General features: G+C 39.6%; 1 protein-coding gene across 4 annotated transcripts in view; it reads left to right on the top strand.

Annotated features, from left to right (window-relative positions):
* Positions 1-22824, top strand: part of LOC150083502 (mitochondrial coenzyme A transporter SLC25A16-like) — a 108919-nt gene that overhangs the window by 37399 nt on the left and 48696 nt on the right. For all 4 annotated transcript variants that reach the window (XM_090378031.1, XM_090378032.1, XM_090378033.1 and 1 more), the window contains exon 5: positions 16920-17041. In XM_090378031.1, the coding sequence (XP_090234157.1) occupies positions 16920-17041 (122 nt within the window). The remainder of the gene's footprint in view (positions 1-16919; positions 17042-22824) is intronic.

The raw sequence follows: 22824 nt of genomic DNA, 5'->3' as shown, positions 1-22824 counted from the left end.
TTCTGCTCAAGTAATGCGGCAACTTCACTATTCATCCAACTTGGAACCCTTCTCGTGGAGTTTTTTTTTTAATGGTATATATGCATTCAAGGCATCTGTGATTAATGTTTTAAAAGCGTACCACAGTTCAATTGTATTCATTCTCTGCGCGATATCTGCCCAGTTAATAGAGGCCATGTAGTACCTTAAGGCATCGTAATTTTCTTTTCTGAAATTAAAACCCATTCCTTTGCCTTTTACTTCTGCTACCTCTCTCGTCATCATCCACTGTAGAACTCAGTGATCACTTCCTGCTACTGGTTCCTCTACTGTCAGCCCTGTTATGTCATCTGATTCATGTGTGATGATGAGGTCTAGGATATTCTTTTCTCTAGTACTTTCCCTGACATGTTGATACAAATAGCAGTCATCTAGTTGATTTAAAAATTTTGTTCCCCATGTCTAGTTTCCTTCCCATTTACTCCAATCAATTAGAGACAAATTGAAATCACCCATAATAAGGCATTGACGCTTACTTGCCCATTCCATTTGCATGTAGAGGCTTTTGTCATAATCTTCACAATCACCTGGACTGTAGATTACTCCTACTCGCATTATACCTTTTGTTTCCAACTATCTCGCACCATACAGACTCTATACTAGCATGTGAAATGTCTGAATCCGGGAAAGCTATCGTCGCACTCAGGCTGCTTCTGATAAGAAGCATTACCCCACCACCCCTTCTATCTAATCTATCCTTCCTAAATACATCATACAAGCCGTACTGAAACTCATCATCCCCAATTCCCGGGTGGCACCAAGTCTCTGTAATCCCTATTATGTCCGCGTTACTTGTTTTAACCAGCAGTTCGAATTCACTCATTTTATTGACGACACTTCTAACGTTACTGTATAAACAATTAAGATTTACTGTTCTTGTATATTTAACAACCCTAACGCAACCCTTGAAGTTTTTTAGGCTCTCTTCCCTGATATTAGCTACCCACTCATGTGAAACGTCTTTGCCCCCAGAACATCTAGATAATACATCCAGTTGGGGTAACAGATAAGAACTCTTAAGGTATGTGCAAGAGTTACATTGACCAATATTATCAGATAAATGCGTGTCAGTATTACCCACATCCCCCCCCCCCCTAACTAGCAGTTTCCCCTGAACCTTTAAGGTATCCTCAATAATACTGGCAAAAACTTTTGCACCACCTTTGTTTAAGTGTATCCCGTCTCTACAAAACAAATTCCTTCTACCTACAAGTGTGGGCCATACTGATAGAAATTTACCCCCTAAAGCCTTGCAGATTCCTTCAAGTCTTGAGTTAATCCACAAGGCTCTAAACATATAATCCCTTCTATCGTGTCTGGGCAGAATTGCAGACACATAGACATTAGCATTAGTAGAGGCATATGATGCAAGAAAGCAAGCTTATTCAGCATCAGCCAAAAAAAAAAAAACACACACCACTCCCATTTCACCCCTCCGTTCGTTCGAAATACCTGTCCAGTTCAGCTTTAAATTTGTTTCGGCTATCAACTTCAACAACAAGTGATGGAAGTCGGTTCCACCAACCAACCACCCGCTGGCCAAAGGCAAATTTCCGCACATCTATCCGACATCCATCCTTCCTCAGTTTGAATTTATGCCCTCTGAGGTGATTATTCTGAGCAAGATGAAGAATCCCATTGGCATTGAGCATGCTCAAACCATTCAAAGCCTTATACACCTCTATCAGATCACCTCGCCGGTGCCTAGTCTCCAGACTCTGTAATTTGCAAAACTTAAGCCTTTCTTCGTAAGAGCAACCCTTTGTTCCATTCACTAATCTTGTTGCCCTTCTCTGTACCCGTTCCAGCAGCTCTACATCCTTGAAATGAGGCCTCCAGACCTGTATACAGTACTCAAGATGTGGCCTAACCATTGCCTTATACAAGGGAATAATCACCTCCTTATCCCTGCTAGAAAAATTCCTGTATATCATTGACAAGACACCATGAGCTACTCTTGCAGCTCGTCTGCACTGCTCAGAGAACTTCATATCTGCCTGCACAATTACCCCCAGGTCCTTTTCATTCTCCACCACTGTCAGTGTAGTACCGCAGAGTTGATAAGTTGCTCTGGGGTTACTGTTTCCCATATGTAGTACTTTACATTTGTCAATGTTAAACTTCATTTGCCACCTCTCAGATCCTGCAACAGGATCTGTTCAACCTTTCCAGATCCTGTTGCAGCAGCATAGCGTCAGTAGTGTCCTTAACAACCCTGCCAACAACCCTTTGTATCATCTGCAAACTTGGACATTAAACTTGATATCCCATCATCAATATCATTCATAAACACCGAAAACAACAACGGACCCAACACTGAACCCTGAGGAACTCCACTAATAACATTAGTCCACGTTGAGCAGTGTCCATTGATTACCACTCTGTCTTCTGCCACTCAACCATCCCCTTATCCATAGCAGCAATTTGCCTCCAATGCCACGCTGCTCCAATTTGTGCAGCAGTCTTCCATGTGCAACAGTATCAAAAGCCTTTCTAAGATCCAAATATATAATATCAAAGTTATTCCCTGCATCCAGTTCTTTTGTGACTACATCATAGTATCCAATCAAATTGGTCAGGCAAGACCTGCCCTTAACAAACCATGCTGCGTCTGAGCTATAACTGAATTCTTGTCTAGATGATCCTGCAGTGCTTCTTTAACCAGTGCCTCCATTAATTTACCTGGAACAGAAGTTAAACTAACAGGTCTATAATTACTTGTGTCAGCCTTTGATCCTCCTTTGTGAATTGGGGTTACATTTGCACATCTCCAGTCTATGGGTACCTCCCCTGAGTCCAAAGAAGCTCTCATAATGATGGCTAGAGGTTTGCTTACTTCCTTTGCTGCCTCCTTTAATATAACTGGATAGATCCCATCCACCCCAGGTGACTTTATGTTTATCCTCAACAATCTCTCCTCCACTTTCCTCTCAGTTATTACAAAATCATCCAGCTCACTGCCAATGTTTACTTTACCTACATCATTCTCCTTCCTGAATAACAGCCGACCGGGCTAGCCGAGTGGGTAAAGTACCTGCCCGGCAACCCAAAGGTCGCGGGTTCGATTCCCGCCTCGGGCTTGGATCAAAGTACTGCAAAAACCTTGGGAGGTGCAATATGGCCACAGAAGCCGATGCGCCAATAACTACCAAATCAAAAAAAAAAAAAAAAAAAACCTGAATAACTCCTCATGCGTGAATGTAGATGCGAAATACTCGTTTAGATTGTTAGCCACCTGAGCAGGATCCTCAACTGTTGAACCATCAATATCCAGTGGACCAATCTGATTCATCCCTTTCCTTCTCAAGTTCAAGTATGTAAAGAACTCTTTTCTGTTTTTTTTTTGCATCCTTTGCCAAGGATTTTTCGTAGTCTGCCTTTGCCTGCCTAATCTCCTTTGTGACTTGGTTACAGACCAACTTATATCTATCATAGGCTTCCATGTCACCCATTAATTTGTATGTATCCCATGCATTTTTCTTCTCTGCCACATGTCTCATTAGTTCATCTGACAACCATTTAGGCCTAAACCTTGAACAATATTTCTTGGTTGGTATGTAAAGCCTGGTAGCCTCCAAGATTAGTTCCTTGAATGCTTCCCATTTTGAGTTTTCTGTTGGTAACATCATCAGTTGGTCCCACTGTATAGAATTTAAATACTGTCTCAGACCATCATAGTCGCCTTTACGAAAACAAAAACCCTTCCCTTTACCTCTGATGGTAGTTACCTCCTTGAGTAAATCCCACTTCAACACTACCACCTAGTGGTTCATTTATCTGCAGATTCTTAATGCATGAAGAATCACTACTGATAATCAGATCAAGAGTATTGCTCCCTCTTGTTGCCTCACGAACATGCTGATGTAGAAAACAATCATCCAATAAATCCACAAAAGATTTGCTAGTGTGCGAGTGACCAACCCACAAATTCCAGTCAATATCTGGGAAATTAAAATCCCCCATTATAAGACTCTCTGATTTACTGGCCCACTCTATTTCCTGTACAATATCTTATTATACTCATCAGAGTCATTAGGCCTATAGCACACTCCTACTCTCAATTTTGATTTCGCTATGCTTATGTCACACCAAACTGACTCGACACTGCCCTGTCCATCGATGTCGACTGGCTTCACTTCCTTGGACTTTATGTGTTTCTTAATTAATAGCATAACCCCTCCTCCCCTCCTGTCCTGTCTATCCTTTCTATACACATTGTATTCCCCAAATTCCAGTTCCGCATTACTTATATCTGTGTGACACCACGTCTCTGATATCCCAACAATATCTGCCTTTGATGTTTTGAGCAATACCTCAAATTCATCAAATTTATTTACCAAACTCCTAGCATTGGTGTACACGCAGGTATACATGCACCTGTTTCTATTCTTAGCTACCCTAACACAACCCATGTGTTTACTTGTACCGCAATGACTCCCAGCAGTCTCTGAAATATCCTGCATCTTGTTTTTCAGGCTTCTGCTCATTTCAATAGAAGCAGTGCAAGAATCCCTTCCACCTCTGCCAGTGGCTACTGTTAATCTATTAGTCCTTGTATCCCCCAATCTAGCAGTTTTCCGACCCACCTAACACTGCCTCGATAGCATCAGCAAACATTCTTGCACCCTTTCTATTTAAGTGTATCCCATCCCTGTAGAAGCAGTCTCTCCTGTTAACAAGTACAGACCAGGCTGAAAAAAATCTACCCCTTGAGCCTTGCACAATCCCTCCAGGGCCGAATTGATCGACAAGGCTCTCATCATATACTCCCTCCTATCGTGTCTGGGCAGAATTGCAGACACTTTCAAATTCAACCCTAATTCACAGCTTTTTTTTCAACAGTGACCTGTACTTGCTAAGTAATTCCGCCGGTCTCCTACTCTTAATATCATTAGTGCCAACATGTACAACTATATCACCTTTTGTGCCCTTAAAAGATGATATCCGCTCTACAATGTCATCAACCTTTGCCCCTGGCAGACATACCCTGTCCTATTCGACCTATCCTTTTTACAAAGCATGTTCCCCGTTTCCCTGACAATAGAGTCACCAACAACTACTAGTTCCTGTGGGACCAGCGCATTCTGCCTAGGGGACTGCCTCTGTGTTGCCTGATGACCAAGTGCAAGCTCTGGCATTGATGTGGGCAGCTGAGAGCTTGATGGGCCCCTCAATTTATTTCCTTCGAGGGCATCCACCCTGTCCTTCAAGCTCTCATAAAGGCCCATAACAACGCTGAGTTGTCGCCTGATTTCCTTGCACTCCTTACATCGTGCACACACAAAGACATCCCCCTTAGCAGTATCATGTCCCGTACCCGACTGCTCCGCAAACATCAAGCAAACAGTGCATTTTAAAAGACTGTGATTCAGAGGGCAACTGCCCCCCTCAGTTCTCCCCTGAACCACAGCACTCCCATTAGCTTGAGCCTTTTGCTTTGCTGCTCTGGTCAGAGTCATGATTCCGATTTAATTCAATAAAATTTCAAAACAAAAATTAAATCCTTAAGTTGTATCCCAAAACAGTTATGTTATATATATATTTTTTCGGTATCTAGTGTTTTCTACGAGTTCCCTTTATATAACTTCCGTATCACGTGTACCACTATAGTTATGTATTAATTGTTTGTTACGATTAAGTCGTTATATATATATATATATATATATAGAGTTAAAAATACAATTTAATTGACAAAGTTTATCAAGATTAATAGATTTACTGATTAATTGACAATATTATATTATGCACTATACTACACTAAGCTTATGCTATCGTGTAAAAATGGCGGGAATTCTCGAACGGTACTTCTACGGACTCGTAAGTATTGATTAGCTTCCAAATCTCGCTATCTCAATTTAGAATAAACTAAGGATCCTGACTAGGTCTATAATCTACTTATAGAAGATAATTTGAGATAACAATTGGTTAATAAATCGACTAAATTTGGTTAAAAAAAAAAGACCTCTCGTTCAATTTGTAACACGTGGATTTGATACCGTTACCGATACTAAGTAATACCTACAAAATCTCTGTCTAAGTTAAACTTTAAACTAAGTATCGTAACTAGGAATATAAAGCTACTCTAGAAAATAAGTTAATATGACAATTTAAGCTAATAAATCAGGAAAAACTTCTCTGTTCCAAGAGCTTCAAGGAGCTTCATCCGCACAGGCTAACCTCGCACCCAGAAATTATGGCCTAGCTCGCGACATTTCCTCAGCATGGTCCTGTATTTTTCCAACAAATCGTCAGATCGTGTACGTTTAATATCATTTGTCCCCACATGAATAATAATATTTCCTTTACCCCCTTTAAAATCTGACAGTCTGTCAGTGACATCATCAATAGTTGCTCCTGGCAGACATATCCTGGTTCTGCTCTACCTATCTTTATTACAAAAAATATTCTCTGTTTCCCTGACAATGGAGTCTCCTAATAAAACAATGTCCTTTTTAACCAGAGTAGTTTGCACTTGGTTTTTCTGTTTTGAGGCTCGAATCGGGTGTGCATCACTTGGTAGATTGCTGGAGTTTTGAGTCCCTGACGAGCTCCCAGATGCATTATTTTCGAGGGCAAGCACTCGTTTTTTCAGGTACTCAAATTGTTCCATCAGTGCACCAAATTGTAATTTAAGATCGGTGCACTCCTTACATCGATCACAAAGAAAAGAATCCCCAGGTCAGGTAGGATTAGTCACCAGGTCGACCTTGGAAAACATTCCACAGGTTCCACAACGGATTAAATCATGACTCGCCCGTAAATCGCCATCTGCTATTTCCGTGTGAGTCACGATACCCTGTGACGTGTTTAAGGCAGATCTCGTAACTACCATTATAAAATTAAATAAATATCAATGAAAGTAACTTAAAAAAATTATTTCTATAATATTATTAAAATCAAACAGTTACAGGAAAACCTATAACAAAATAATCCAACAATATCTAAATAAATCAAATATTTAAAAGTACTATCCTAAAGTAAACCACTTAACTGAGGAGCCCTGTCTAAGCGCATCCGCTCACCTCGAATGCCAACTTTTGGCATTCGAGGTGAGCGGACTTTTGGTATCAATTGTGGCAAATGATGCAAGGAGCAAGCTTATACAACATCAGAGGTATGTGTTTGTTTATTATTTTATTACTTTTTCTCATTGAAAACTCCATAGCTATTTTTTGAAATTAAATAGTCATAGCTCTAACAGTTGAAGCTTAGGCACATGCTTATAAACTTTTTTTTTTTTTTCTTGTTGCTGTTTTCAGGTCCTCAATCAATTCTGAAAGTACAGCCCACATGTTATGAAACACTTTCATATTAAGGTAAAAGGCTTATGGGAATATCTCTTTGGGATTCCACATCATTTTTGTATTTAAGAAAAGTTCTACATTTGTAAAATTACAACATGACATCGGAGGAGGAAAATAAAGCTAGAGGGTGTAAATGAATGGAGACTCTGGTGGTATGATATAATCTGATATGAAGGTTACTATGTAGTGTATGCAGGTAGCCTGGAAAGCACATGGTATTGCATTAGCAATAGTAAAGACATATGATGCAAGAAAGCAAGCTTATGCAGCATCAGCCAAACAAAAAAAAAAAAAAAACACCCACTTCCACTTCACCCCTCCGTTCGTTCGAAATACCTGTCCAGCTGAGCCTTAAATTTATTTAGGCTATCAACTTCCACGACAAGGGATGGAAGTCTGTTCCACCAACTAACTACCTGCTGGCTGAAGGCAAATTGCTGCACATCTATCCTACATCTGTCTTTCCTCAATTTGAATTTATGCCCTCTCGGGTGATTATTCTGAGCAAGAGGAAGAATCCCATCAGCATTGAGCATGCTCAAACCATTCAAGGCTTTATACACCTCTATCAGATCACCTCGCTGTTGCCTAGTCTCCAGGCATTGTAATTTGCAAAACTTAAGCCTTTCTCCTTAAGAGCATCCCTTTGTTCCATTCACTAATCTTGTTGCCCTTCTCTGTACTCGTTCCAGCAGCTCTACATCCTTCTTGAAATGAGGCCTCCAGACCTGTATACAGTACTCTAGGTGTGGCCAAGGGAATAATCACTTGATTATCCCTGCTAGAAAAATTCCTGTATATCATTGCCAAGACACCACGAGCTACTCTTGTAGCCCATCTGCACTGCTCAGAGAACTTCATATCTGCCTGCACAATTACCCCCAGGTCCTTTTCATTCTCTGCCACTGTCAGTGTAGTACCACAGAGTTGATACGTTGCTGCATATGGGAAATGTAGCCCTGGGGTTGCTGTTTCCCATATCTAGTACTTTACATTTGTCGATGTTAAACTTCATTTGCCACCTTTCAGCCCATTTGCTCAATCTTTCCAGATTCTGTTGCAGCAGCATAGTGTCAGTAGCGTCCTTGACAACCCTGCCAACCTTTGTATCATCTGCAAACTTGGACATTAAGCTTGATATACCATCATCAATATCATTTATAAATACAGAAAACAATGGACCCAACACTGAACCCTGAGGGACTCCAATGATAACATTAGTCCACGATGAGCAGTGTCTATTGGTTACCACTCTGTCTTCTCCCCCTCAACCACCCCTTTATCCATAGCAGCAATTTGCCTCCAATGCCACACTGCTCCCATTTGTGCAGCAGTCTACCATGTGCAACAGTATCAAAAGCCTTTCTAAGATCCAAGTATATAATATCAAAGTTATTCCCTGCATCCAGTTCTTTTGTGACTGCATCATAGTATCAAATCAAATTGGTCAGGCAAGACTTCCCCTTAATAAAACCATGCTGTGTCTGAGCTATAACTGAAGTCTTGTCTAGATGATCCTGCAATGCTTCTTTAACCAGTGCCTTCATTAATTTTCCTGGAACAGAAGTTAAACTCACAGGTCTATAATTACTTGTCAGCCTTTGATCCTCCTTTGTGAATTGGGGTCACATTTGCACATCTCCAGTCTGTGGGTGCCTCCCCTGAGTCCAAGGAAGCTCTCATAATTATGGCTAAAGGTTTGCTTACTTCCTTTCCTGCCTCCTTTAATATAGCTGGATAGATCCCATTCACCCCAGGTGCCTTTCTTGTGTTTATCTTCAACAATTTCTCTTCCACTTTACTCTCAGTTATTACAAGATTCTCTATCTTACTGTCAGAGTTGAATACACCTCTGGCATTCCCCTTGCTGAATAACCTTCTCATGTGTGAATGTCGATGCAAAATATTCATTTAGTTTGTTAGCTACCTGAGCAGGATCATCAACAGTTGACCCATCGATATCAAGTGGACCAATCTGATTCATCCCCTTCCTTCTAGAGTTTACATAAGTAAAGAACTCTTTGCTGTTTTTCTTTACATCCCTTGCCAAAGATTTCTCATAATCTGCCTTCGCCTGCCTAACCTCCTTTATAACTTGGTTACAGATCAACTTGTATCTATCATAGGCTTCTGTGTCACGTGTTAATTTGTATGTATCACATGCATTTTTCTTCTCTGCCATATGTCTCATTAGTTCATCTGACATCCATTTAGGCCTAAACCTTGAACAATAGAGATAAGGTGGTTGTTCCTTTTTGTATAAGTCAGTGATATGCACAAGTACATGGTGGGTGACCACCCAGGTGTGAACCAACTTAAGCAGCGGTCGAGGTGTGGCACCCACACCACATGGAGGAACGCTGCCCCTCTGTTACCAGGCAGTATTAAGTGGTAGATGACTCTCATCAACCGGTGAAATACCACCACTTTGCTTATTGGAGGATTGAAGTGGTGGAACCCATGTTTAGTCTCTAGAGCTAAACTCCGGTCAACCCTTCCCTATCTCTTCCATCATGCAGTATGATTGATTACTTTTGAGGTTATGATGAACGTCGTGGTGAGATCCAATATTCCTTACATTTCGAGGATATAGCTCTGAAACGGTGTTCGCAGGCCGGCCGCTAGTTAGTACACCGGACCGAACCTATTGGTAACTCTCTAGGAGGCTTCCGGATCAGCTAGTGTATAATCTTGCTACCTCTACTCTGCCAGATAGTGACTGGAGGGAGTCAGGATAGTGTGTATGCGGGGAGCATTGTCGAGGCCACATTATGTCAAGGATCTGGGTATATTCTTACCACATGTACGCCCTATCCAAAAATTTCATTACTTCATACAGCATGTCCCACCCACTTTTTCTTACTATTGAATACACCATGAATTGTCAAACTAGTAGAGCAAACTTATCTGCGAAAAGATCTAAACCTCTCAAGCACTTCCTAATTCATTTCACAAATATACGTGGTCTCAATTCTAATCTCAACGATGTCCATTTCCACTTGCAGTCTGCCAAACCCCATGCACTTTTTCTGACAGAATCTCAGTTATCGGTTGATTCAACTATTGCTCATCTCGGATGCCCAAATTATTCGCTGTATGATTCCTTTCGCCTCAAAGGTGGTACTTGTGCACATGTCCGTTCTGATATTCCCTGTCAGAGACTTGGCAGTTTGGAATCTCCTCTCTTTGATCTTCTTTGGCTTAATCTCTCTACCTCATTGTGTCAAATTCATCTGTTGTCTCGACCGTTCTCCCAACTCCACTAATCACTTGGAGCTCTTTGACTTCCTCTCTTTGCAACTTGACTTTCTCCAGTCCAACTTTCCTAACAGTGAGGTAATTTTCCTTGGTGATTTTAATGTTCACAACTCCAGCTGGCTTCGGTTTTCTAGTCGCCGACCAAGCTGGTCGAGTTGCTGAGGCTTTTACGATTACTACTGACCTAGCACAGATTATTCATTTACCTACAAGAATACCGGACAATCCTAATCATACAGCCAATGCGCTTGATCTTTTTCTCACAAACAACCCTTCTAAGTACACGGTCGAAGTGAGAGGTCCTTTAGGAACTTCAGATTAGCATTAGTAGAGGCATTTGATGCAAGAAAGCAAGCTTGTGCAGCATCAGCCAAAAAAATTAAAGTTAAATAAAAAATAACCACTTCCACTTCACCCCTCTGTTTGTTCGAAATACCTGTCCAGCTGCGCCTTAAACTTATTTAGGCTATCAACTTCCACGACAAGGGATGGATGTCTGTTCCACCTACCAACCACCCGCTGGCTAAAGGCAAATTTCCGCACATCTATCCTACATCTGTCTTTCCTCAATTTGAATTTATGCCCTCTCAGGTGATTATTCTGAGCAAGTGGAAGAATCCCATCAGCATTGAGCATGCTCAAACCATTCAAGGCTTTGTACACCTCTATAAGATCACCTCGCTGGTGTCTAGTCTCCAGACACTGTAATTCGCAAAACTTAAGCCTTTCTTCGTAAGAGTACCCCTTTGTTCCATTCACTAATCTTGTTGCTCTTCTCTGTACTCGTTCCCCTTCTCTGTACTCGTTCCAGCAGCTCTACATCCTTCTTGAAATGAGGTCTCCAGGCCTGTATACAGTACTCTAGGTGTGGCCTGACCATTGCCTTATACAAGGGAATAATCACCTCCTTATCCCTGCTAGAAAAATTCCTATATATCATTGACAATACACCATGAGCTACTCTTGCAGCCCGTCTGCACTGCTCAGAGAACTTCATATCTGCCTGCACAACCACCCCCAGGTCCCTTTCATTCTCTACTACTGTCAGTGTAGTACCACAGAGTTGATACGTTGCTCTGGGGTTGCTGTTTCCCATATGTAGTACTTTACATTTGTCAATGTTAAACTTCATTTGCCACCTCTCAGCCCATCTGCTCAACCTTTCCAGATCCTGTTGCAGCAGCATAGTGTCATCGTCTTCGTATCGTCTGCAAACTTGGACATTAAGCTTGTTATACCATCATCAATATCATTTATAAATACAGAAAACAATAAAGGACCCAGTACTGAACCCTGAGGGACTCCACTTATAACATTAGTCCACGATGAGCAGTGTCCATTGATTACCACTCTCTGTCTTCTCCCCCTCAGCCACAACTTGGTGATTGTCTCTTCTCCAATAGAACCTTTATCTCATGGCTTTTCCCAACCTCGTGTTGTTTGGCATTATAAGAATGCAAAATGGGATGACCTGCGAAACTTCTTTTCCTTGGTTGGATTACTGTTTCAAAAGTTCTGATGTCAACGATTGCTCAGATCGTGTCAGTGAAATTATTCTTGCAGGAATGGAATCCTTTATCCCACACTCCACTTTAAAATCTCGTCCTTTATCTAAACCTTGGTTTTCCAATAAATGTGCTAAGGCTGTTCAAGAGAAGAATGTTGCATATCGTAATTGGCTTGTTTCTAATTCTTCAGTTTCATTTTCTGCCTACACCAAAGCTCGCAACAATTGTAAAGCAGTTATTAATCAGTCCAAACTAGAGTTTGAACAGGCTAAGAGTAGAAAACTTGCTTCTTGCCCTAATGGTAGCCGAGCATTCTGGTCTCTTGCCAAAGCTATTGGCCGCAACTTTTGCCCATCTCTGCTCCCACCTCTGTCCAAACCAGATGGTTCTGTTGTCACTTCAGCCAAGGATAAAGCTGACCTGCTAGCATCCCATTTTTCTTCCAGCTCATGTATTAATGATCTTGGTAAAACACCTCCCACCATTCCCAACACACTCCATTCAATGCCTCCTGTGGTCTTCCGTCAAAAGGATATCAGAAGGATTTTGATGAATCTCTATGCTAAGAAAGCTCCAGGTCCTGATGGTATTTCTCCACTTGTTCTCAAAACCTGTGCTCCTGAACTTACTCCTATTCTTTGCCGCCTTTTTTCACTTTCTTATTCTAAAGGTGTTTTTCCTTCTGCTTGGAAATTTGCTCATATCCAGCCAGTTCCTAAAAAGGGTGACAAATCCCTCCCATCCAATTATTGTCCCATTGCAATTACTTCTACTCTTTCTAAAGTAATGGAGAAATCAATTAACCGCCAACTCTTAAACTACCTAGGAACCTTCCGTCTGATCAACGATCACCAGTATGGATTCCGTCAGTGTCGATCCACTGGTGATATTCTGGCTTATGTTACCCATTTATGGACTAAATCAATGGAAAGGTTTGGTGAAACAGAAGTAGTTTGTCTTGACATCTCAAAGGCTTTTGATCGTGTTTGGCATAAAGGTCTTCTAAACAAGTTTCCATCTTATGGTTTGCCAACTGTTTTTAGTAATTGGTTATCCAGTTTTCTCTCTGATCGCTCACTGAGGGTGATGGTAGATGGCTCTCTGTCTTCTAACTTCTCCACTAATGCCGGTGACCCCCAAGGTTCAGTTCTTTCCCCCACTCTTTTCCTCTTGTATATTAATGACCTTCTTCCATTGACTGGAAATCCTATCCATAGTTTTGCTGATGATAGCACATTGCATTCCACTTTCCATTTTGAGAAACCTTGTCCTGCTCAATCAACTTCAACTTCTCGAAAATCTGCTACCAATTCCTTAATTGCCGATCTTCAGGTAATTCTCCAGTGGGGCAAAGACAACTTAGTTGATTTCAACCCTTCTAAAACTCAGTCTTGTCTTATATCTTGCAAAAAGGATTCTTCTGGTCCTATGCTTATCTTTAGTGACACTCCGATTTCTAGGCAAAATGATATATCTCTTTTGGGGATTACCCTGACTTCTAATCTCTCTCGGCACGAGCACATTACAAATATTGCTTCATCTGCATCTAAAAAACCTTGGTTTTCTCTTTCGCTCTCGGCGTTACTTTTCTTCCAAACAGCTGCTCACTCTGTATAAATCGCAAATCCGCCCTGCCACGGAATATTGTTTCCACATCTGGGGTGGTGCCCCCAAAACCTCTGTCTTGCTTCTTGATTCCATTCAGAAGAGGGCAGTTAGGTTAATTAATGATTCATCTCTAACAGAGTCTCTCCACTCGCTTTCTCATAGACGTACTGTTTCTGCTGCATGCCTCTTCTACAGATACTTCCATGGGCACTATTCTTCTGAATTGGCTTCTATAATTCCCGCTCTCTCTTTCATAACAGTCCGAACACGTGCCGCCACCAGCCAACATCCATTTACTGTCCAACTTCAAACCCACAGAACCAACTTTTCATCTTCCTGATTTATTCATTCAACTGCCGTTTTCTGGAACAACCTTCCTTCATACGTATTTCCTGAAAATTACAATCTACAGAAGCTCAAGTCCAATGTCAACAAATATCTTCTTTCGTCTTCTCAACCTCCAACCCAAGCACGGTACTAAGTACTATAGGTTCTAATACCTCTCGTGTTTGGGGTTCACATAAAAAAAATAAATAAATAATTGGGTTCAGGCCTGGAGGCTAAAATAGATCAACTTGTAGATCAAAATAGGTGAGAATAGCAAGACATCAGTCATTTGTTTTGCTCCCCCTCCCCTTTCCAGTGCTTGTTACATCTCAGAATAATGGTGGAATTTTCAAAGTGAAATGGGGGGCCATAAATACAAACCATTATGAAAAACTTAATGAACCTCAGGAAGTTTGGTTAGAATGTTACTGACCACTAGAATACATTGCCTCCCTGTGTGGGCAAAGTTGACTGAAGTTTCAGGGGAAGCTTAATTTATATCTACTGGTGATGATAAGAGTATGAAATTTCTACAGAATGTTCCAAGACCTATACTATAAGTTTGTGCCCTCCCATCTTGTCCAGGAAATGAAGGTAAAAATAACTAAACATTTCTCAACATCACTTGGAGTAGCTACTGCAGTTTATACCAGGAACATAAAACAGTGTAGCATATTTCAAAGATCATTGCAGACAGGGGAACAAAGGTGCAGTTCTGTAGTAACTGCTTGTCCACTGAGGATATCTTCTTTCGTGTGAATTATTGATGAAGGTATATCAGGTTTAATGTACAAGTCTGCAGATGATATAAAGGTTGGCAGGGTTGTTAATGACAGTAAAGACAGTATGCTACTCCAACTAGATCTAGATAAGTTGGACAAATGGGCTGAGAAGTGGCAACTGAAGTTTAACATCGACAAATGCAAAGTACTGCATATGGGTAGCAATGGCTGAAGAGAAATGTACCAACTGTGTGGTACTACACTCAGGGAAGTGGAAAGTGAAAAAGACCTGGAGGTAATTGTGTAAAAATTGGCTGAGCAGTGCAAATGGGTAGCCAGGGCAGGTCATGATGCTAATGCTATTTGTTCCACTTTTAGGACTTTGCAATAATCTTATCAACAGTGCCCTTAGAAACTGATTGTCTTTCTCTGTCATTGCATATGTTACCTGTTTTCCCCAAACTGTTGTATCATGTTGCCCAACCTATATTTTGATTATTTATGGTGGCAGTATTCATGAACATAGCGGCCAAGGAATTGCTGTTGTTTTGGTAATAGAGTTTGCCAACAAGGCATGACCCTTTGGTATGGCTCATGGTGAATTTTTGTGCCTGGTCTGGTGTCACATTTTGCCACCCTTCACACATACACACCACCCACACAGGGCAGTATATATGTGTGAAATGGAAATGTTATCACATTATAGAAAATAAACTTTCCAAAATGATGTCACATTTTATCTACTTTCACACATACACACCACCCCCAAGAGATGGAAAAAATGTTTTATTATGCACTTGTGAAATTTTACCTTACATGTTTGGAAATTTTCTTATATTTCTTCCATGAATATGCCATTGGAGTATAATTTGCGTAATTTTCCTATATTGTGGCATTTTTTTTCCCTGAAGGCACCCTGTGGAACTTATTATTGTGTTCCTCCTTCCCTCCTCATGCCATTTCTTTCTGTATTGTAAAACGATTGCCATTCCAAATTTCAACTTTATGTGATTAGCAATATTTTGTCTATAGATCTTCAAATTGACTCAATTTAATCATAACCATCCTATATGCATTGTGGAAGTAACATTGCCTAACCTTTTAGGTAAAGATGCTAAATCAGTTTAATTGTAATGTAGTTGTAATGGGCAGAATGAACACAATTATCCATATTCACTCTCCACCTTGTGGATTAATTTATTTTGATGATTTGCAGTATACTGTCCAGAGATAAACTTCATGAGCTCAGCATTCTGTTATTTCCTGAGATTTATGTTTTTGCTCCTCAGTTTTTTTTTTTTTTTCTCTCTCCTACCAGTGAAAGTAATGCACTGTCTAAGCTATTTCTCATAGAAACAGTGTTTTATGCTTATCATCAGAATGATAGAAAAATTATTGAATTCTTTTTGCTGCTTGCAAAAGCCCAATAAATCATTGGTAGGACACCATATCCTTTCCTGGGCACCCATCTACAGAACATAGCAAACTTCATATCTGATTATATTGCAACCTGTATTTTGTCCTAAACTCGTTCCTCCTTTTCCCCCTCCCTTCATCTGCAAGTTTATTATCAGTTTCTCTTCCCCAGGTGTATTTAAATTTCATTTTAATACAAGGTCTGATTTTCAGATTGTATTTGTAACATATTCGCTGCTGCATATAGTTGAGTGTTCATTTAATGTGCTATAGTTTTTGTTATGTTGAGAAATAACCTCAGGGTACCTCATACACAATACCACCAGAAATGCTCATCTAATACTACCCTCTCTCTCATCTTGGAACCAGTTACTGACCTTCCTAATGATTTTCTCTGTAATCCCAACTCATATAGTAATCTCTTATGTGGAACCATATCAAAAACTTTCTTAAACTGTAGGTACATCATTCTAAAGCTGTGCATACAAAATAGTTCACATATTTTATGAAACTATTACTGCCTTTTCTTTCATTCACCAAAAAAAAAAAAAAAAATTTGAAAGAAATTAACTATTACTTTTGAGGTGACACTTGTAATTCTAGCTGTAAAACCTTTTACTTCAGATTAGTTGGAGAGTATGTTTGCAATTCTAGAGAAACTGCCACAATTAATTTAAATAACTACTTTTTTCAGTTATAAATGTTTATTTATGTGGCGCTTTTTTTTTTTTTTGCAGGTGTTACAGCAGTTATGTGTACTTATCCTTTAGATGTAGTACGTGCTAGGTTAGCATTTCAAGTTACAGGAGAACATGTCTATTCTGGAATTCTACACACAATGTCTTCAATCTTCAAAACAGTAAGTTTTAGGGATCTGATTCTCTAATTTTTCTTACTCCATTAGTTTTCTTATTGGAAGAATTTATGGGCTGATTCTTAGATTTCTGCAGGCCACTAACTCTTATGTAGGCGATAGGCCACTGCTCATGGCATGGCCTGTTGGCTATACAAATATTACCAGCCATAATCCTGAACATGCTATGTGATATTAATGCCTGATCACTTCACAAGTGCATAAAGTTTGTTGCTTTTTTTGTAGTAGTGTTATTTAGTATTAAGTGTAATGTTTATCATATTGAAATTGGCTTTTTATGTGGACTTTTTTGCTTCATATCTTAGCAAGATTGAATCCTAGATTCCTCTGGCTATCCGTAATTGAAACTGTGGGTAGTAAATTGTTGTGCAATTAAAGAATTTCATTATCACAATGCAACCACAAAATAATTTTAGGTTGTTTTAACTTAAATTGAGGAAGGATATTTGTGGGATAGATGTGCAGAAATTTGGTTAGCAGGTAGTTGATTGTAAGAATAGACAAATTACACTGGTTGGCAAAAAAACTTTTTTTTTTTTTTTTGCTCCCTGTTAAAATTAAGGGCGATTCTTATATATTTGACATTGCTGAATTCAAATACGGCAACCATATTGTTGTTTAATACCCACCAATTTTAAGGGAGAAGGGATTAAAGAAAAAAACTAAATTTCTATTAAAAAAAAAAAGTTCATATATTATAAGAAAATGTTACATACAGTACTAAATAGTGAACAGTGGGTCTAATAACCTTATTCTATTTACAAAAATGTTTATCTGATAACAAAACATTTATTTTGTCATTTTTTGCCTTTTTATAATTGTCCATTGGTGTCTTCCATACGAGATTCCAATAGCAGTCTGCCAACATATTTGGACTCCATTTTCCCTGTTATCTTTTTTTCCATTTGAAAAACATCTTGGTGAAACCTTTGACTGTTCATCGGAGATTGCACTCATTTTTCAGGAAAAAAAGTCTAAATGTAGGAAATGAAACTTTAATAACATGTTGCATCCCAACTCTGTATGCTAAAATTAGCTCATCCACAGTTTCACTGTAATTTTGTGATTTCTCATTGTCTTAAAAGTTCTGGCAGTTGTTTTAAAATGCCTTCCAGGCTCTTATTTCTGTAGCATTTAATTTTTTAGTGAATTTCTCATCTTGGAATAGCAGTTTGATTTGAGGCCTCACTAATTCGAGGAAACTTTTGCCTCAAACAGGAAAATCATTCTCCTTCTTTGTTCATTGCTTTCACAAATATTTTTTTAAAACCCTCTTTGATGTGCAATGGAGGTAAATGGATTTTTAACTTATCCACCAAAGGGGATGTACTACATTTTTTACTTGTAGTGGCAATCCTTCACTTGGCTGTCTCACTCGCATAAAAAGCAGCAGTATTTAGTGTATCCACCTTGCAACCCAGTCAGCAAAGCTACCACTTTTAGGTTTGCACAGTTATTCAGTTTGTATTCAGACTATAATGCATTTAGGGCTAATGCCTCAGGCTGCGAGAAAGTGTAGACTATGTATAAGTTAAGTGCAAATGCATCATTAATACACAGCCAATTCTAAATTAGCAAAATATTTGCAAAAGAGGCATAGTTTTAAGTTATATCTCATATTGTGAATACCTTCACAACGAGTTGCCATGATATTGCACTACTTCGAATAAGTAACGCTTCACCTAAAGAAGAAGACTAATGTTACTTATCCTCAGTGGATACCACCACCCAGACGGCACCGTTTCAGGGCTATTTAGCCATTCTTCAGTGGGTGGGTGGGTACCCAAATGATGCAATGATGGCAAAATAGTTACGAAGTATAACTCCACAATATGAGAGATGCCTGATGGTGTATGATGTATTAAGACTAGAATGCGTTTAGGGCAAAAGACTGTTTTGCCATCATTGCATCACTTGGGTTCCTACCCACCCACTGAAGAATGGCTAAATAGCCCTGAAATGGTGCCGTTTGGGTGGTGGTATCCACTAAGAATAAGTAACGTTAGTCCTTTAGGTGAAGCATTACTTATTCGAAGTAGTGCAATATCATGGCAACTTGTTGTGAAGGTATTCACAATATGAGATATAACTTAAAACTATGCCGCCTTTGAAAATATTTTGCTAATTTAGAATTGGCTGTGTATTAATGATGCATTTGCACTTAACTTGTACTTGTATTCTTGATAGCATATTTTTTGCAAAAGAACCTGTAGGTTCTCATACATTTCCTTCATGTGAACTGTATGTTCCAGTGGTATCTATGGATATTTATTTCCATTACGGAGTAAAACTGTTTTCAAACTCACCTTGGATGAATCAATGAAAAGCCTCCACTGCTTGGGGATGTGCTCCAAATGTAACTCTTTCATGAATTCCTGGATATCATTACAATAAACCAAAGCACCATCCATGTAGCTTAGTTATGTTAGATTGTCTCTTCCTATAAAAAGATATCTTGACACCCTTTTCAAGAAGATTCCACTGCTGAAGCTGTGAGCCTTAGTTTTAGAGAGGTCCAAATCATTCAACTCTGCCTGAGTGATTAGATGTGGCTTTGCAGTATCAAGAATTGAAAAGTCTGGATCTGTGCTTGTTCTGGGTTCTGCATCTTTTGGATGCAGAACCCAGAACACAACTACTTTTCCAATCTTGAATCAGAGTCAAGTCCATAAGTTTCTGGTAGCTTTGGCACTGGCATTGAATCATCGTGAGGAATGGCCTTAGAGCAGAAGGTATGTTGGGATACTCTACTTTATGCTTGGATTTCCCAGAAAAACTAGAAATATTGGTCATGCAAAAGTAACAGTAGTTTGCGACTTCCTCTAAGCCAGCCTGTTAATGTCCTTGAACATGAGCTACAGGAAATCTTTGCACCCCATACTTTATCTTGATCTCTGACCTTACATCCAAAATAGAGTTCATAGGCTTTTCACACAAGTTGTGGCAGTGGCTTCCACTGCAATTTTAATACCACTTCTCTGAAACGTAGCAAAAGCTTATTTCGGCAAGAATGTGACATATTTCATATATGGTTGAGGTACACGCACATAAGAACACAACTAAGAAATTATAGATTTTTATTTCTAATTTGAACACAGTTTACGATTTACACTTAATGCACACAAGACTTGTTTACAAACACTAATTCACTAAGGGGGCTTAGAGGGGAACAGATATCCTGTGTGTTATCAGACACTCAGCCTAAAACACTGATGGATCCAATATCTCTCTATTACAGAAGATTTAGGAGCAGTCTGGTTGGCCTGCCTCCCTAAAATCCACTCATGCACACCTTCTCAATGGTAAGCCTTGTTACGTCACTTAGGTGGCAACGAACGTGTAGAGTTGTTCTCTTCAAGACGCCTGGTCAGCGTGAAGAGAAAAAGACCAAACCCTCCAGCATATGACAGCACAACAAAACAAATGGTCCTCAGTCCCCAGCAGCTTTCACTCTCCCTCTTACGGCAGCGAGAGGATCAGAGTGGAAGCAGAGGGTGCTAAGAATCTCTGGGTACGACCAAGCTGCCATGCACGGAAACTGAACTTGGCCTGTTATAACGTAAGATCACTCATCAGTGAAGACAGGATATTAGAGCTGGAAAAGGAATTAGAAAATGTGAATTGGAATATCATCGGTTTGGCTGAAAGAAGAAGAAGAAATGAATCACTTATAAGTTTATCAAGTGGAAATCTGCTGTACACCAATGGAAACAGTGAAAGGAGTGAAGGTGGAGTTTGGTTTCTGGTCCATAAAGATTTTAAAAACAACATTTTGGAATTCAAAAGTACATCACCAAGGGTGTCAAGACTAATACTGAAGATTTCTAAGCGGTACAAGCTAAAGGTTATAATTTATGCACCAACATCGAGCCATGATGATGAAGAGGTTGAAGAAATGTACACAGAAATTGAGTCTTCTAGATGAGCAGAAAACCCACTACACTATTATTATGGGGGACTTCAATGCTAAGGTTGGAAAAAGACAAAACAGCACAGAAAGGGAACTATAGGAAATTTTGGAATTGGTGAAAGAAATGAAAGAGGCGAAAGACTTGTGGAATTTGCAGAATCTCAAGGACTGTCAGTAATGAACCCTTTTTTTTTTTCAAGAAAAGGGTGAACAGAAAGTGGACATGGAAGAGTTCAAATGGATTAACAACTAATGAAATCAACTTCATCCTCACTAACAGAAGATATATTGTGAATGATGTTACCATCCTGAATAAGGTAAATGTTGGAAGTGATCACAGAATGGTAAGATGTACACTTGATATAAATGTAGGAAAGGAAAGGAAAAAACTACTAGAGTAAATAATACAAAGGTCTTTGAGATAATAGAAGAGGAGAAAAAGCAGTATGTACTGGAACTTAAGAACAAGTTCAAGCTTCTGCAGACTGCTCAGGACCAAGATATCGACGAGGAATATTACAACTTTCTGAAAGTGATAAAGCCCAAGAAACCTATAGGGAAAAAGAAATCCAAAGAAGAAAAAATTAGTCAAGAAACACTTGTCATGATGAACCAAAGACGACAAATGAAGAGGAAGAAAAACACTGACAGGGAGAAAATTGAGTATACTGAGTTATGCAAAGCTGGTTGTTTTTTTTTTTTTTTTTTTAGTAGCATTAGCAACTAAGGCCACATTGCTCCGGTGCGGTGGTCATTCCCTGACCTTTCCGTATCCTCCGTATTTGGTGGTGATGGGCTCGAACCCCGGTCTAATCAAGAAGCATGTGCTATGCACTGCTGCTCTTTCCCGCCTGGCTACGGAGGCGCCTTTATGCAAAGCCATTAGGAAGAGACTCAGAGAGGACATAAGAAGATTTAACACAAGAAAAGTAGAACAAGCATTAAGGGAAAACAAAGGATTTAAATCAGCAGCCACGAGCAGTAATACAGAAAGACAAATGATACTGAAACTGAAGAATAGCGATGGTGTACTTATAAACAGCAGAGAAGGCATAATTCAAATAGCAGAAGACTACTATAGAAAATTATACAAAGAGCGAGGGAATGATGCCAGCAGTGGGGAAGATGGATTGCAAAGTAGCAACACATAACAACATACCCGATATTCTTCCTGATGAGGTAGAACATGCATTGAAGAATCAGAAAGCTCCGGGGGAAGACGAAGTTACTGTAGAGTTGTTAAAATTGGGAGGAAGAGACATAACACAAAAACTGGCAAGGCTCACAAAGTGCATTCGAAAAGGTGTGATGCCTAAGCAGTGGAATAATGCAATCATAGTTTTGCTGCATAAGAAAGGAGATAAATCAGAAATTGGAAATTATAGACCAATTAGCTTGTTATCCCACATCTACAAGTTGTTCACAAGGGTTATTACTAACAGATTAGAAAGAATACTTGATGAGAATCAGCTGAAAGAGCAAGCTGGCTTTAGGACAGGATTCTCAACTATGGATCACCTTCACGTAATATCACAGCTAATGGAGAAAGCAAATGAATATAAAACACCATTATGCCTGGCATTTGTGGATTATGAAAAGGCATTTGACTCCATACAGCATAATGTTTAGGGCACTGGAAAGACAAGGCATAAATACCCCATATATTATGAGTTGGAAGAAAATATATGAGAGTGCTACCTCCTTTATTAGACTAGACAAAGACAGTAGCAAATTTAAAATCGAGAAAGGAGTTCGACAAGGAGACACAATATCTCCGAAGCTGTTTACTGCTGCCCTTGAGGAAGCTTTCGGAAGATTAGACTGGTCGCAGAAAGGAGTAAATGTGAACGGAGACTGC

The sequence above is a fragment of the Mastigoproctus giganteus genome, chromosome 7 (genome assembly GCF_048544385.1).
Source record: "Mastigoproctus giganteus isolate SK-2022 chromosome 7, ASM4854438v1, whole genome shotgun sequence".
In the NCBI taxonomy this organism is placed as follows: Eukaryota; Metazoa; Arthropoda; class Arachnida; order Uropygi; family Thelyphonidae; genus Mastigoproctus; species Mastigoproctus giganteus.
This window is presented reverse-complemented; position numbering and strand designations above follow the sequence as displayed.